General features: G+C 49.5%; 1 protein-coding gene across 5 annotated transcripts in view; it reads left to right on the top strand.

Annotated features, from left to right (window-relative positions):
• Positions 1-16,414, top strand: part of NCAM1 (neural cell adhesion molecule 1) — a 326,355-nt gene that overhangs the window by 300,293 nt on the left and 9,648 nt on the right. For 2 of the 5 annotated variants that reach the window (XM_079788753.1, XM_079788751.1), the window contains exons 14-15: positions 4,896-5,020; positions 7,528-7,705. In XM_079788753.1, the coding sequence (XP_079644879.1) occupies positions 4,896-5,020; positions 7,528-7,705 (303 nt within the window). Of the gene's footprint in view, positions 1-4,895; positions 5,021-7,524; positions 7,706-10,201; positions 10,764-16,414 lie in introns of those variants that run through there. The other 3 variants (XM_079788752.1, XM_079788750.1, XM_079788754.1) reach the window with 2 other exon arrangements.

Below are 16,414 nucleotides of genomic sequence, written 5' to 3'. Positions count from 1 at the left end.
CATCCTTTCTCCGTACACTGGGCACAGTTCGAGGGTCCAAGAATGTATGCAGCACAGATCACGTTAGATTGGCTTGTTTGGCTTCTAGAGCTAAGTGTTGGGTCTCGGGAGGGAGACTTAGTGTTCTAATAGCTCTCAGTCCTGATTCGCTTAAGGAATTTGCCGATCCCCTAAGGACCAGTCAAACTTCTAACCTCTTGATGTAATTGTGAATGTTCCTGAATTGGAAAAATCAAATAGGCTTCATATTTAAACAGCTAAATCGTACATTTTGGACTTTTAAAAACAGTGAAAAGTGGGAACAGGAGTTAAGATAAACAAAAGAAACAATAATTTTAATGCTAGACAATCCTATTTGATAGACAAAGAGAAAGGTTCTAAAACAGCCCCTACATCCACCATTGGTTTATCTCAGATGTCCATAACTGCGAGTGCTGGGCGAGAGAACACAGAGTGGATGAAGGGAGCTGCCAGGTTGACCCATCCTTTCTCAGGGGTGCCTGTTGGCACCTAGCCTTTCCTTCAGAAGATACAGCTCCTGGCGTTGGGCTTTTTTGAGTAAGAAGCAGTAGACCGTTTTCCTTCTACACTTCACAAATGCTGCCTGACTGCCCGAGCTTGCTCTCACTCCTGCTGTGGAATGCAGACACCCAGCAGCAGGGATCTGACCCCAGAGCTTCTGCTGAGGAGGGGAAGGACGAAGCTGACTCCAGGTTCAGGGCACAGTAGCACAATAATTACAATGAAGAACCAACAATCTGCAAGGCCAGAAATATGCATTTCAATTATGGTTTATAAGAGGAATTCATAGGATCTGCATGTAATATTTCTGACCATTGGTGGTCTCTATGGTGCATTCTTTTTTATTTTCTTGCATGCACGATTCACATTCTTCTAGAAAATACCAGAACTGCTTGACATTTCATATTTGTCATTGGCAAGGTTCATTTTTAAGGTACCGCTGTTTTAGTCTTTACAGAAAATATTTTTGGGGAAAATAAGACTCATGGCTGAAGCTAAACTCAGAGGGTATAATTAACCCCAGGGGTTTTCTTGGAGCAACCTGCCTCTTGCTGCTGAACTGCAAACCAACATTTACAAATAATTATGATATTGGTTTTGCTGAAATTACCCATAATGGATTCAATCAGAGCAGCCACCACAGATCAGAGTACACGTGGGGACCCTCTAAATAATTTCCTTTCCTAATGTGTTCTCCAAAGCAGGGAGCCCCCTGAATGCCACGCCCACTCCTTTAGCCTCAGCCCCCCTCCTTCCCCAGGCTGGCTGGAGACTTCTTTTTGCAGAGAGTTCAGGAAATAGTTTCTTTACTCCTTATCTAACCTGTAAAAAAAAGACTGACAGTAAACATTTGAAGATGCATGAGACAATTGATTAAACAACTACTGCTCTTTCCATATCTTGATGGGCCTACGATAAGTAACACAGCCACAAAGTGGGTCAGAATCCTATGATGTTAGTTGAATATGCACTTCCTTTAGAAATACTGTCATAGAAAGGTTTATGTTTTTATATATGGGCCCCAGCATTTTTTTTAATTGATTATAATTCAGTTTTTTTCATTTGTCTTATTCACCTTTGAAACTCCAATAGCTTACTTGGTACCTAGTAGGTACTCAATATACATGTGTTGAATAACTCATATTTAAAACACTCTAGATGACACACCTGGATATTATATGATATAAAATGCTCTAAGTTATGTGGGAAAGTAGTACACACATATCAGAGTATCATGATTGTCACTCAGATAAAATGATAGCAAGTTATAGTGTTCTAACTGGTAAATGTTACAACCATGTTCTAACTGTGATATAGTGTAGTGGTTTCTCTGTGAACCTAATAAAGACTAAAGGCCCGGTGCACGACATTCATGCACTTGGGGGGCGGGGGGGTCCCCTCATCCCAGCCTGCACCCTTTAGCAGTCTGGCAGCCCTGAGGGGATGTCCAACTGATGGCTTAGGCCCACGCCCCCCCCCCCCAGGCCTAAGCCATCAGTCGGACATCCTTAGTGCTGCCACAGAGGCAGGAGAGGCTCCTGCCACCACCACTGCGCTCTCCAGACATCAGCCTGGCTTGTGGCTGAGTAGTGCTCCCCCTGTGGGAGTGCATTGACCACCAGGGGGCAGCTCCTGCTTTGAGAGTCTTCCCCCTGGTGGTCAGTGTGGGTCATAGCAACTGGTTGTTCTGCCCTTCAGTCAATTTGCATATTACCCTTTTATTATATAGGATAGGAGAGTGCCTTCATCAGGGCTGTTGGTTTCTACAGGGATTCGTTGGTGAGGTTTTTATTCATATGTCTTTGAAGAGACATAGGTTCTCTTTTAAAAGATAAGACTTTTTTGAGATAACTTAAAAAAATTTTTAAAGGACCATTCTGTGCCTTAGAAATATAGAATTATTGATTTTGGGGTGCATTTCCTAAAAATGGATGAATATCCTATATTTCAAATTCTGTCTTTTACAGTGTCATGGAAATAGCTGTGGTGATCTTACAGTCCATCTGGGGCAGTGGCCGTGGTGTGGCACAGTGATGTCAGAGTCAGAGCATCCACTCCAGGGCCTGTATTTTCAAATGTGTAGACCCGTCCAAGGCAGCAGCACCCCCAGGCTCTCCTGTGGCATCCTTAGCATTCAGTTTAAAGGATCTCACAGACATCAGAGAAAGCACCTCGTCTAAATAAGTAGATATGCCCCAAAGTAGAGTTCCATGTTTGGCGGTATCGGTTCAGCCTTGGGAGCCCACCCTGCTCAAATCTGAGAGGAAATAATAATAATTTAATCTCTATTTCCCTTCCACAGGGCCTGGGGAAGGGTTGGGTCCCTGCCCAATGGGTGTGTTGGAAGGGCTGCTGGCTGCTAATGCTGCCTCCTTCCCTCCTCCTGAAGGCAAACAGGCCACTCATCACAGAGCCCATATTGTGTTTCTGGGTACAGAAAATTATAATGACTAGTGTCCATATCCATTCAGTCCCTGGTCACCAAGCCCCTGGTTTGCCTGGGACTAACAGTTTCTCCACAGCCTAAGACTTGGTGTGATAACACCTGGAGAATCCCAGGCCATCCTGGTGAGTTGGTCACCCTAACCAGCCAGAGAATAGCATTGTAAAGTTCCCCTGCATCTCCTACATCCACCGTTCAGCACTGGGGAGTGACACGGAGCTGGCCTACTACCCTGTACTCCCTGGCATTTCCTCTCAGCACTGGGCATTCGTGGTGATATAAGACCTAACTGGATTACTAAGACTTAGAACGGCCCAAAAGAATGTGAAAATGCCTTGACATTATCTAAACCCAACTTCTAAATTTTCTCCACTGAATTGTTGGGGCCTGTGACTACATAATGGCTTAGAAATAGGACAAGTTTTTGCCTGAAGGCCCTTTATCTTCTTTATTTTTGTTTTTATTTTTTCTTAATTACTGGCTAAAAAAAAAACAAACAAACACATAACAAGCACAAATACTTGGTTGCTCAGCATTAAGGTTATACATCTTCACTGTCGCAGCGTTTACGTGTGCCCTTTGCTAGCACTTCCCAAGCCTACATGTGCGCATGGATTATGTGGGATCCTGTTAAAATAAGAGTCTGCACTTCTAAGGAGCTCCCAGGTGATGCGCATACCACTGGCCCAGGCTGAGTACCAGAGCTCTCCTGAGCTTTCTCTCTGCTTCCTCTTTGTCTTAAAGGAAGAGCAGGACACAGGGCCGTTTTGAGGTTCCCAGAGTAACTGACCCAGGACATGGGCTGGACGGGCCTTGCCAGCAGCCTTCTCACAAGTTTCCAAAGGTACACTTTGGGGTGCTCAGGTCCCAACCCTATTGACAAGCCTTTCCTGGCTCTTGTCACACGTCTGTGGTTCTGTCTTCCAGAGCACAAGCCCAGGCAGCCCCTGCAGAAGGTCTCTGTTTTCTGGGCCCTCCCAAACGTTCCATGTGAGGCCATGAAACCGACGCAGAGGTGGCTTGCACAGGAAGTGCAGCATTTCCAAGTGTGCTAAGTCTTCATTTTAACTTTCCATAGCAGACGTTTTCTCACCTCATTGCTTTCAGCGTATACTAATGAAATAGTTTATCTTAAAGTAAATCGATGCCTCACTCACTGATGAGCAGCCCCCTCCCCTGTCCCCCCCTCCCCAGCAGCCTGTCACACAGCACATCTTCCCTCTGGGCCTTGGATGCAGGCTGTCCGCTGAGCACAAGCTGCAAATAAAGACACACAGGGACCTTTTTCTGCTGAAAACCGCTAAAGACCTTGTTCTCTCGATCTCCTCACAAAGACAGGGGCTTCATGATTGTTACTTAAGACAAGGTGTTGAGGATTATCTCAATCAGCTGAGCCATAAATGAAGGACATGTAAGAAACTTGCCTTGGCAAATCGTGCTCTATTTAATCACAACCAGGAACTTAAATTGTTTTTAATGTTATTACTTAGATATCCAGAGAAGAAACTAGGCTGCTTTGAAAAATTATTTTATGCATGTGAGCTTTCTCCTTAAATGCTCCCGTTTTTCCATATTTCAGGCCATTTCCCAAAATATCAGGTTTGTAAAAGTTAAGTCTTCAGTTGTAAGAGCATAGCAGCGCAAAGAAAAGCAGGCTCCAGGGGGAGGCAGGAACAAAGGCTCAGCTCAGGAGCGTGGCGGGCTGTGCCTCCAGGGAGCGAGCTGCCCAGAACATCCCCAAAGGGCCTAAGTTTGGGCTAAGTCTGAGGCATCTAACTGGAATCCAAAGTCTTACGTTTTCTGCTTTTTAACCATTTGAATTTCTGAGAAAGCAAAAGAGCCCAGCCCCACCCCATCAGTGCATCCCTTTCTGATGGATGGGTTTCATTTTGTGGAGGAAAATGTCACGTGAACCAACTGGCTGTTTCAGGGGAACCCAGTGCTCCTAAGCTCGAAGGGCAGATGGGAGAGGATGGCAACTCCATCAAGGTGAACCTGATCAAGCAGGACGACGGCGGCTCCCCCATCAGACACTACCTGGTCAAGTACAAACCGGTAAGTGCTCCTTCCCAGGGCTCAGCCCTGCCCCGAGACCCTGGCACACACCTTGGTGGGACAACAACAGGCAGAGCCTGATGTGGCTGGACAGACACGGGTTGCAGGTCCAGCTTCACCCCTTACCAGGCGGGCTGGACCATCACTCTGTGTGTTGGGCCCTGATCAGGGTTTCAAATCTCAAGACTGACCTACAGCTGTTAGTTCATGTCCACACTGGGACCATTTCAAAACCTCCAAAATGGCTGTGGTGGTGACAAACTCATACCATGATTGGTTTTCCTGCTTCTTGAACTTTTGTACAAAGTTATTTTGCCATTAACCTGTGCTTTTTGCAAATAACATACTGCTATCTAATCATCGCTACCGCACGGGCCAGGTGCTGTGATTACATGCATTTCCTCTCCACAGGACCCTATGAAATAGGTCCTACAATGATCACCATGTGACAGAGGAAGCGAGGGCTGTGCAGTCAGTAAAAGCCTGACCTCTCACAGCCGGGCCAACCAGGGTTGAGACCCAGATCTGTCTGATGAAGGCAACTGGGCTAGCTCCCTCGCCAGCTCTTCACCCCACTGAGCTGTTCTAATCCTGCTAACTATGAGTGTGGCCCTAAGCCTTTTCTTCCTGGTTGGCTCAGCACCCGTCTAAGATTTCTATCATTGCACCTTTCATCCCCAACCCCCAATTTAGAATCTCTCTCCTGTTTTGGTTTAAGAATGACACTTGGCCATTGCCAACCACGGCCAAATGCTGAGGCAGTGTCTGAGCACTGGGGACAGTCTATTGCTAGGGTTTCTTACTGGTAGGAAATACTGAGCCAGAGAGCAGTTGCCTTTCTTCAACTAGCCCCCAAGAAAGGCTTTTTCCAGGAAGATGACTTACTCCTTCTGCCTTCTGGTCAGCCCTGTCGAAGTGGAATGTGAGCCCTCACCTGGTTAGGTCACAGACCGCACAGAGTCCTGGAGGAGAAGCAAGTGCTGGGCAGACGCCTGGCAGCACTGGAAGTGGACAGGGCTGGCGGGACGCCTCCGGCTGTTGTTACACTGATGTGGTCGGACTCACATGGAGTCCAGGTCCAGCTTTACCCCTTGCCAGCATGCGACCCAAATGCATCATCCAGTCTCCCCAAACTACTTCCATTTCTTCTTCTGTAAAATGGGAACAAAATCGCTTATCAGGTTGTTATAAAGATTAGTTGTAATATATGCAAAGAACCGGAAATGTGACTGACACTTGGAAACCCCCGTGCCCGGTAAATACAGTAGTTACTGCTAAGGTACCGGCTGGGGCGGGAAGTGCCTCCCTTGAAGGCCTCCTCAGATGTCACTTTTCCAGAAGAATCACTGTGGCTGTACCAGGCAGGTCTGAGCTGGAAAGACAGCTGGGGCAAAACACTGAGATGTGTCAGATTTCAACAACCTTGACCATCCTCTAAAAACTTAATAAAAACTTAATATGCTAAATATCATTAATACATATTAACATGTATTATAAAACATCATGATTGCTTTATTAAATACTTGCTTTACATACTGGTTGTCTCTTTGGTAATGATGTTTGCCAATGAAAGAAGCTTTTCAGAGAAATAAGGGGAAAGACAGCTGAATTTCTTTGTTTTTAATTAAAAAGGGACCATATAGTGGCATATGCACAAGCTAACCTATAGCACCCCCACTTCCGGGTTAGGCGCTAAGGAAACCAGCACTCCTTCTAGCATTTCCCCACAATAGTGGTGGCCACGGCTCCTTCCTGAAAGCGAGTCTCTGGCTGGTGCCAGTCCTTCTGCCTGGGAAGATGGCTGTGCTGTAAGATAAGTCTCCCTGCAGCTCAGCCGTGGGCCACACCACCTCCCAGGTCACTAGAGCATGTTCTGCTCTTCTGAGGAGCAGCTCGTCACTTAGTAAACATTTGCTAAACGCTCTTGTGAGCCCAGCCTACATCTCTCCAAAGACTGTGAAGAGGTGGGCTGAGTGAGCAACAGTGAAACCATCTGAAGACTTCTCGGGAGTTCTGCCAGCCTCCTTGTTGTGTTAGGGAGGTGGTCACCTGCCGGTGGCTTGATAAATTCCCAATCAGAACAAGCTCACTGGTGCAGTGAGGGATATAACTGGAAAGAGCATTCAAGGAGGAAAAGGGACCCTCTGCCGCCAGCTGCAGGCTTTGCCCTGTGCAGTGCTCTGCTGAGCTGAGTGTACCTTCCTGTGGGCATCTGAGTGGCCAGGATTGGACCTAACAGCGGAATTTACACCTGAGACGCATGTCCCACTAGCAGCTGCCGCTGTTTGTGTTGGCGAACATGTAAGGTTGACCCCCTGACGTGTAATCCTTAGGGTTTGTCAGGCTGGTAAAGAATAAACACCACATTCTATTGTTGATTTTTATTTCCATTATTTTGCACCAATCGTTATTGACGTGCCGAAGTTCTTCTGTGAGCTAGTCTCACTGGGGTTCTCGTCTAATGCTGCCTGGTGTCTTGTGTCCTTCCTGCCGGTGTCTCCCAGAAGCTCTCCTCCGAGTGGAAACCAGAGATCAGGCTCCCGTCTGGCAGTGACCACATCATGCTCAAGTCCCTGGACTGGAATGTTGAGTATGAGGTCTACGTGGTGGCCGAGAACCAGCAGGGGAAGTCCAAGGCGGCTCATTATAAGTTCAAGACCTCGGCGCAGCCCACAGCCATCCCAGGTACACACACCCTGCTTTCTGTGAGTTCCCCGCTTGGAATTAATGCAGTGCCGCACCTCCTAATGTGCCTGGACAGCCCTCACAACGTGCTTGCTTACAGCCATCCTCATGATTGGTTCCCATGCAGCGCTGAGTGTTGCTTTGTACCTACCTGTGCCGTGGGTTGAGATATACTGGACTCCCAGGAAGGCTCGGCCAAGCATCCTGGGCAAAGGCCCTGTGTCACTTGGCCTTGAAGGACTGATGCTGAGCCAGTCCTTGGGAGCCCTCAGGTGCGAAAAGCCCCAGCTCCTGCCAAGCCTTGGAAGCTGAGTAAGGTTCCTTTATGAGACCTTCTCTGCCATCTGCCATTTCATACGAGGACCACGTAACTGTGTTTAAGCGCTTTCTATCTGATGCTTGCTTACCTGCACAGCCATGGTCGAAATCTCTTCTCTTTGGGGACCCCCCAAGAGAAGGAAGACCTGGTGCCTAGTTCATCAAAAATCCTATCTGCCAAGGGCCTCGCAATTGATTAAATTGAACCACTTGAAGCAGAGCAAGTGGAGAAAATAGATACTGGAAAATCCCATCCATGATGATGATCCAGTCTGCTAGAGATCATGATGGGAGCAGTAGGAGATGCAGGTCCATCTCTAGGGATGCAGGACCAACTCAATGTGGGAATAAAGTGAGAGTTCTGCTTTCCGGCCCAGCTCCCTTGCTGCTGGTGGCCAGTCTCCTCATTGACCAAATCCCTCCGAGCAGAGATCTTCAACATCACTCTCTGCTTTTCCACACCAGCCAAATGCAATCCACAGGCAGGAGAGGTGGGCATAGCGCACACAGCTGCAGCCTGTCGCAGGGGCCCCATGCCCTCTCTGCCATGCTCAAGTATGGTAGCAACATGTTCTGATCTCCCCGTGGTCTAGGTCTGGCCGCCATCATGCTTGTCCTCTTATAGTGTTTCCCTGGGCTCTCAGCTAACGTTCCAGGTATCTTCTCCCAAGGGAAGTGAGGCCAGAAAGGATGTGGGTTGCCTACAACAGAGATGTGTGTGTGAAAGTGGGTTATTCAAGCAGCAACAAAATGAAGTCAGTCTGTGCCTCCCAATGGTTGGTTGTGCATGAATGTGTGTGTCTGACGGACGTGTGGGGGCCTCCAGGAGTTGGCAGGTGGGTCTTAAGCCATAGTTCAGAAGCATCGATTGGTCTTACCCTCTGTGTTGTCAGGGAGACCCCTTAACACATGCTGGGGTGAGCCTGCCTCTGCAGGCACTGGCCACATGGTCAGTGTCAAAGGCAGGGCACCTGGGTTTGGCTGCAAGAAATGTTCTCACTACTGCTTAACAGGGTGCCTGAATGGGGGTGGCCCTGCCATCCTCTGCCCTTTTTTCTTCGCATTCTTTGGTCAGTTGTTTTCTTGAAATCAGTAGTCTGGTGTGAGTGTCCAGATCTGCTCGGCCTTTATGGGACATTTAGGAGCTGAGAGAGTGAGAGGCTTGAGTAACCCCTTTGCACTGAGTCTGTTTCTGATGGCATTTGTTTCCAGTGATAAGATCCCATAGGCAGGGGACCCAGCCTTGCTGTGTTCACATGCTGGGCACGACCCGCAGCAGCAGCTCCCAGGGTGTGTCAGGTCCAGAAGTTCTGGGAAGACCTTGTTCTCTCCAGGGTCCTGCCCACTAGAGATGCCAGAGTCCTCATTAATTGTCCAGGAGCCCCATTAACTCAGAGAGAGCGGGTGCGGGGTGGGGGGGTTGGGGGGCTGCTCACCACACTCAGGGCTCTCGTACTGTCTCAGAGGAGGTGGCTCTACGCTGGGTGGGAGGTGGAATTCTGTGGTCAGCAGGTGGTAGCAGGTAAGGGGCGCAGAGCGAGGTTTTCTTTAACAGCACTGTGGCTGGGGTGATCGTGCAATAGGAAGAAGAATTCAATTCGTGGTTGAAAAGGCGGCCCCCTGGCCTCTGCACAGTTTGCTACACACACTGCAGTGATCAAACGCATCTCTCCCACTATGTGTGCAAAGCTCTAGCGGCAGGAAGGCCATGGGTAGGCTCATTGGCTGTAGCTAAGAGACCTCACCTTAGTCAAAGGTAACACTCTCCTAATCAAAACCTGTGTCTTACTGGAGGCTTCTGTTCTCTCACTTTAATTTCATGCGCTCGCTGACCCCTAACCCCGAGCTCACCCTGCTGTGCTGCTTCTGGCCCTGCTGAGCTTGGGAGCTGGCCTGGTGGTAACAAACCGCACTGGACTCTTCTCTAACCTCCGACGTTTAATTTGCTAAAGTTGAATTAACCTTTGATTCTTGTGTTTTCTATATTTGACCTAATTTTGTTCTTTTTATCTATTTTTTTTCCTCTGTTTCTGTCTCTACCTTGTCTTTTCTCCTCCCCTTCCCCTTCCTGTGTCTGTCGTCACACATATCACCTTGGACATCACTGGGACACCCCCACTGCCACCTTTGTTTTTAAACAACCTCATTCTCTCTGGGGACCCATTGCTGGGCACGCAGCGACCCTCGGAGGCTGCTCCGCGTCCTACACCTTTGCCTCCTTGCTTTTCTCTGCAGTGACTCTTCTTTTGCTCTGTTAGGAACTTAAGAACACAAAAAAAGTTAAATTTGCTTAAAAGCCCAGTTCCTATGCGAATGATCAGTGCCCCCTTTGGAAGAGTGACCACGGCCCCACGTGCTCTGTGGAAGAGGAGGGTTTGCAACTGGAGAGAGCTGGACCGCCAGGCGTTTTACCATTTCCGTATATTTTTGTGCCACTTCATAAGGAAGGCTCCCCTGTTAGTGGCAACACAACATGCTTGGGAGCGCTTTTCTTTACACAGTATTTCAGCGGCATCATGCTAGGTTTACAGAGACGTGGCTGCACATCTGCTGCTTGTTGCATTTTTTGTTCTCACCTGAAAACGATGTAGCAGAGGGGATTTAAACAACCCCTCTCAGAGGGGGTTTGCACTCAGAGGGGATTTCTGAGTACCCCTAAAGCTTGCATCTGCTTGTTAAAAACCCCATATGCCCCCATTCTAACCCCATGCTGCTCCTCGGCCCCTCAATACTAGTTGTCTTTGCTTGCATTTCAGTGCCCATATAAGGCAGCCGGACCACTGTGATTCACCTGAGCATTTTGATGACATGATGGCAAATTAAGTCACCCTGTGACCGTGCAGCAGAAGAATTGGATTTGTTGAGTATTTACTGGGGCTGATCAAACATTCTGGAAAGCGCTGTGGTCCTGCAGCCTGTCAGAGGGGCCCCATGCCCTCTCTGCCATGCTCAAATATGGTAGCAACATGTTCTGATCTCCCCATGGCCTAGGTCTGGCCCCCATCATGCTTGTCCTGCTTACAGTGTTTCCCTGGCTCTATGCTGGCTCTGTGAGCAAGGCCACCGTTAATGTGCCCAACACTGTCAGCTCTGTGAGACACGTGTCTCCCAGGAGGGCAGATACCTGCTGCACAGCTACAGGTCAGCACAGAGCCTCATGTCTTGGGGGTTGTGGTTCAACAGTGAGCCACGTTATCGATAAGTCAGCCTCCCAGATTGGAAGCATCCACTGTGAGCCAGGCATGAACCTTGCACTCTGCCCATACATGCGCACAGGGTGGCAGGGAGGGCACAGGCCACTCCCAGGCTGCCCAGCCTGGACTGTTGATAAATTGGAGCTCCGTCAGTCTGTCATACTTCCCGAATGCACCAAACCCCTATTGGTCAGTGGCTCTAGTGACATTTTTAAAGCTGGTGAAAGCCAGCTGCTCCTCCCTGCTGTTGGGGAGTATGCCTCCCCGATGTGGCCAGGAGAGGAAGTAGGGGTGTATGTGTGAAAGTCCCACACAGAGACTCAGGGTGAGTCCTGCTTAGTGACATCAGTGCGTATTTGGGATGGAACTTCTACTGAATAAAAACTCCCTCCCTCCATTGTGGTCACATGTCATTCTACATGTCTCCTCTCTGAGCATCTCCACAGAAGTCTGATTTTTGTTCTTTTTGGTCTCTTTAATTTTCAGTTCTGTTGGATTTCCCTTTGGGAATCTAAGTGATCCCATGGTTTTTGGGGTAGAGCTTCCCATCCCTAGCGTTCACAGTTTTGAGGCTCAAGTGCAGACACCAGAGACCAAAGGCTACCCAACAGCTCAGGCAGGGTAGTGCCTCCTGCCCCCGCTGCCTCCTGCCCCCGCTGCCTCCAGCCACAATTCAGTCCTCTCCCTCTGGGGCTCCTGGCCGCCTCACATCAGTGCAGCAGGAGAGTGTGATTCTTAGGCACAAGGCAGAGCACTGAGGAGGGGCAGGTGGTGCCTCTGGGCCTGGGGTGGGAATCCAGGTCAGTTAGCAAGAGCTGAAGGGAGGGTTAGGGGGGGGCGAGCTCAGTCCTGGTGCAGGTGAGCCGTCACTGTCCTCCGGCCCCCGGCACACCCTCGATGTCACCTTGGGCAGAAGTCATTCAGGAGCACCCTCCTCAGGGTCCCAGGTCCCAGTCCCACCCGCACGGGAGGGACAGTGTCAGTGTTTCTGAAGGAACTCGTTGAAGATCTAGCCCAAAGGGAGGGGAGCCTGACCCAGCCCTGTCCCCTCAGACACCCCCACCAGGCAGGCAGGCCTCCGCTGAAGCAGCTTTGCCGTCACCACAGTGGCTGAATTCAGACAGGCCGCGGTTTGTAATGAGAAGCCCTTTGGGAGACAGCGTGAGGACGCACCACTCCCAATGGACACTGAATTCTGGTCAGCCGTGGCTGTGGCCCAGCCCCACCAGAAATCCCTAAGACAGTGCCCCCGAGAGCCCTGCAGGAGCAGCGCCCCCTCCCTCCCTGCATCCCCACACCCCGCCTCCAGGCCCACAGGGTCTCTGCTCACTTTGGGAAAATCTATACAGCTGGTTTGGATCACGTTTGTCTACTAATAAGAATGCTAACGTTGTTGTGCAGATAATCAGCCAGGCCTTTATGAGGTTTACACCTTTGCATTATTAAAGGAAATAATAGTCACGTGAACTCTCTGGCGTGTTTTGATTTTATTTGATAGTTGTGTGTCCCATAAAGTATCGAGTTCTTTCCTCCACCGCACATGCACCTGGATAACTTTGATCACCCAACCGGGCCATGTAAACAGAACCCCAAACTTGCCGCCCACTGAGTGGAGCTCTGTGCCTCTTCTCGGCCATGCTCCTTGCAGGCAGGGGGAGGGGAACGGGCCTTTGCAGCACCAGGAGGTGGCCACTCTGCGCAGGGCACGCTCTGGGCCACCAGATACACAACTTTGTAGCAAGGCCTCCGATTCCCCAGCTCCCTTTAAAGCCCTGTCACAGAGGTTGCACGGGGTGTCCTTGCGATGGTGAGAAGCTGAACGTTTTCAGTGGTGAGCCCTGCTCTGTGTATAACCACAGTAGTTAGATGCTTCCCCAAAGCCCCAAGACCAGCCTTCTGGTTGGCAGATCCTGGCAGGAGCAAGCAGACGTGTCAGGGTTGGCAGTGAACCAGAACTCCGCTCAGCGCCAGGAGGAGGCACTTCTGCTGGGCCGAGACCCCGTGGCACACAACTCAGGACCACCCGGCTCCTGTAAATATGAGACCCATATCTCACGTGAGGCACTGAAGAAAGCAGGCCTTTGCAGGTCTAGTCTGGGGGCAAGGCAATTCCCAATTCAGTGCCAACCTCTCCCACACCAGAAACCACAGACAATGGACAGCCTGGCTCCGTACCCACGCTGTTCGGGTCACCTCTAACCCCGAGGTGATGGAGGAGCTGTGCCTCAGAAGCGCTCTTTGCATGCAAGTGTGCGGGCGAGTCAGTCAGGGAGGCCAGGAGGAAGAGCCTGCCAAGATAGACCCCAGAAGGCTTTTCTTTTTCCTTCGGTAACATGTTATTACAATGCAGGACATGATCTTTGTCCTTCTAGCTTCCCTGCTCTAAACAATTCTGTAACACCCACCGGGAGATAATGAATGTGGGTTTGACTTGAATAACCTCTCATCTGTATCCTGGAATTCCTCCTATTTGTGCTTCTTTTTACGAAGGCTGCACACACTCTTTCTCCAGCTTGAGGGGTACCCAACTTCTTCTAGAAATCTTGGCTCTGGGTGGTGAACTGGGTGGTTCCTTTTCCTTTAATAGTCTTTGCTTTCTCTGCATCCATGCAGTAGCTCAGTTAGGTCAAGGCCACCAGGTGGGACTCCACAGCTCATCCTTGGGTGGTGAGTCTTAGGAGCAGCTGCTCCTCATGTAACTCAGAGGCAGAAGAGCTAGAAACAGTGGTCCTCCAATGCTGGGCGCTTGATCAGAACCTGATTCCTGAGCCTCGCCCCCAGAGATTCTGGTTGGATGGAACTGGGAAGCCCCAGAATATAACTTTTTAACGAAGCTCCCAGGAGGTCTGCTATAGGTGGGGAAACATTACACTGAGGCATTTATCTTTTCAGTAAAAATAAAATCACAAGAATCAATGAATAAAGGTGAGACCTACCTAAGTCCTTCAGGAAACAGTCCCTCTCGGTCCCCACTCTGGAGATTGACACTGGGGAGTGTCAGGCTCCATGTGCAGTAACGGGCTCTTGCAGTTGAGAAGGACTTGATGGCACCCTCTATCCTAGGCCCTGCCCAGTGCAGAGCCTGATCCATTGCAATAGCCCTGCCCAGGGTGTCCAGCCTCTGCTTGAATGCCTCCAGCAGCAGGGAGCTCACCTGCCGAGGCAGGTCACACCCACCACCACGTTTGAGCACCCCTGTTTGCTAGTTCTTTATCATATGGAGCTGAATCTGCCTCCAAGTCCACAGTTTATATCCACTGGGGAAACCAAATAACACTACTCTTCCTTCTCACAACACATCTGTAAATACCTGGAGACAGCATTCTCCTGTCCAGGCTAAACAACCTTTCATTTACAAGCGGTCTTTGAACATTTCCTGTAAGTTGGGTCCCCTAGATGCTGGGGAGACATAAGACAGATAGGCTATCTGCTAGGAGATCTAGAGAGCACATGTAAATGAACAGAAAATGGTAACTAGTGGTGAGAAGAGAATAAAACAGGTAATATGCTAGATTTGGGGTAGGAGTGCCTAAGCAGATAAGAGATGAGGGGTAGGGTGACATTTGAGCTGAGGTTTGCAGGACAACAGAAAGCCACCCATGAGGTGATAGGGATGGAGTGTTCCAGGTTAGGGATCCGCAGGCCCTGAGGTGGGAACAGCTGGGTGTGTTCAGCAGGTGAAACAAAGGCTCAAGCAGTTGGAGCACAGAGATGGGGTGGGGTCAGTGCCATGTATTACAATGGTTGGAGGAGGGGGAGAGTCCATGGCTTGTGTAGGGCCTTTAAGTCAGGAGAAAGAATTTTAATTTTACATCAAAAGAAACGGGAAACCACTGCCCTACTTTTGGTTTAATAACACAGTCAATCTTTGTTTGTTTGTTTGTTTTGTTTTGTTTTGTGTTATTTTATTTTGTTCTTTCCAGTATGACGCTACTATCATGGGCATTTAGTTATACAAATGACACTTACAAAAAAATAAAAGACCAAGACACCCAGAGTAAGGTTCATGGCGATCAGGGGGTTGGGGGGCTGGCAGGGGTGCAGCTGGGAGCCAAGGGTCAGGGTTGGGTGTCTCCTCACAGGCTCCCAGCTGAGGGTGACACCTGGCTTCATCCCACCCCGAGACCCAGAATCCAGTCAGACAAGGAGCACCAATATGCTGGCTGGAGGCTCTGGCTGGGCGGACATGGGGGTGGAGCCAGTGAGTGACAGGTAGAGGCAGGTTCTGGGTTTGGGGAGGTGCCCTCCCTGCCCCACCACTAGCGAGCAGAGGCACCAAGGCCTGGAGATGCTGCCCGAGGCTTGCCTGCGCCACCTCCAACAATGACATTTCATTAAAAAAATCTTTCACCCTCCTGGCCCTCTGGCCCTCCCCTGAACGTGCTCATGAGTTGCCTTCAGAACCAGTGCAGCACTGGAGCACACGCTGACAGCTTCGCTGCCTCTCCCGCACATAGAGCAGCTCTCCAGGAGTTTATTTTTCCTCTTTAGAGATATGGTTAGTCCCCAGGTCCTCGGGTTACATTGGAGATCCGTTCCGACAGCACGATATAACGTGATTTTCGCCGTAAGTCGGAACCCACCTACATAAGCACCTATGTCACTCACATGGAGCACATACACAGCAGTAATGAAGTGAAGCAGTAAAAAAAAATTAAAAGAAAGATAACAATTCCTGACCTTTACTTGTGGTAAATAAATAATAAAAAACATAAAGCACATATGTACATACGTCGAAATGACAGAACTTTTTTTTTAATAAATAAATGGGAGATGGCGATGTAACCATGAAACAACGTACGTTGAGTCAGACGTAACCTGAGGACTGTCTATATATATAAAAGCTTAAGTGACTGTTCAACCATTGTGACTGTTCCACCGGTAACTATTATGCACACTGACCACCAGGGGGCAGATACTCAACGCACAGGCATGGAAACATGGAACAGACTGATTAATCTCAGAGGGGAGGGGGGAAGGGGAGGGTGGGAAGAGATTAACCAAAGATCTTATATGCATACTAGAGGCCTGGTGCACGGATTTGTGCACCAGTGGGGGTCCCTCGGCCTTGCCTGTGGAAATCGGGCCAAAACCAGCAGTCTGACATCCCCCAAGGGGTCCCAGATTGTAAGAGGGTGCAGGCCAGGCCGAGGGACCCCACCAGTGCACAGGGCCTCTAATTTATGTATAAACCTCA

This window comes from Cnephaeus nilssonii (genome assembly GCF_951640355.1).
Source record: "Cnephaeus nilssonii genome assembly, chromosome: 13".
Lineage (NCBI taxonomy): Eukaryota > Metazoa > Chordata > Mammalia > Chiroptera > Vespertilionidae > Cnephaeus > Cnephaeus nilssonii.
This window is presented reverse-complemented; position numbering and strand designations above follow the sequence as displayed.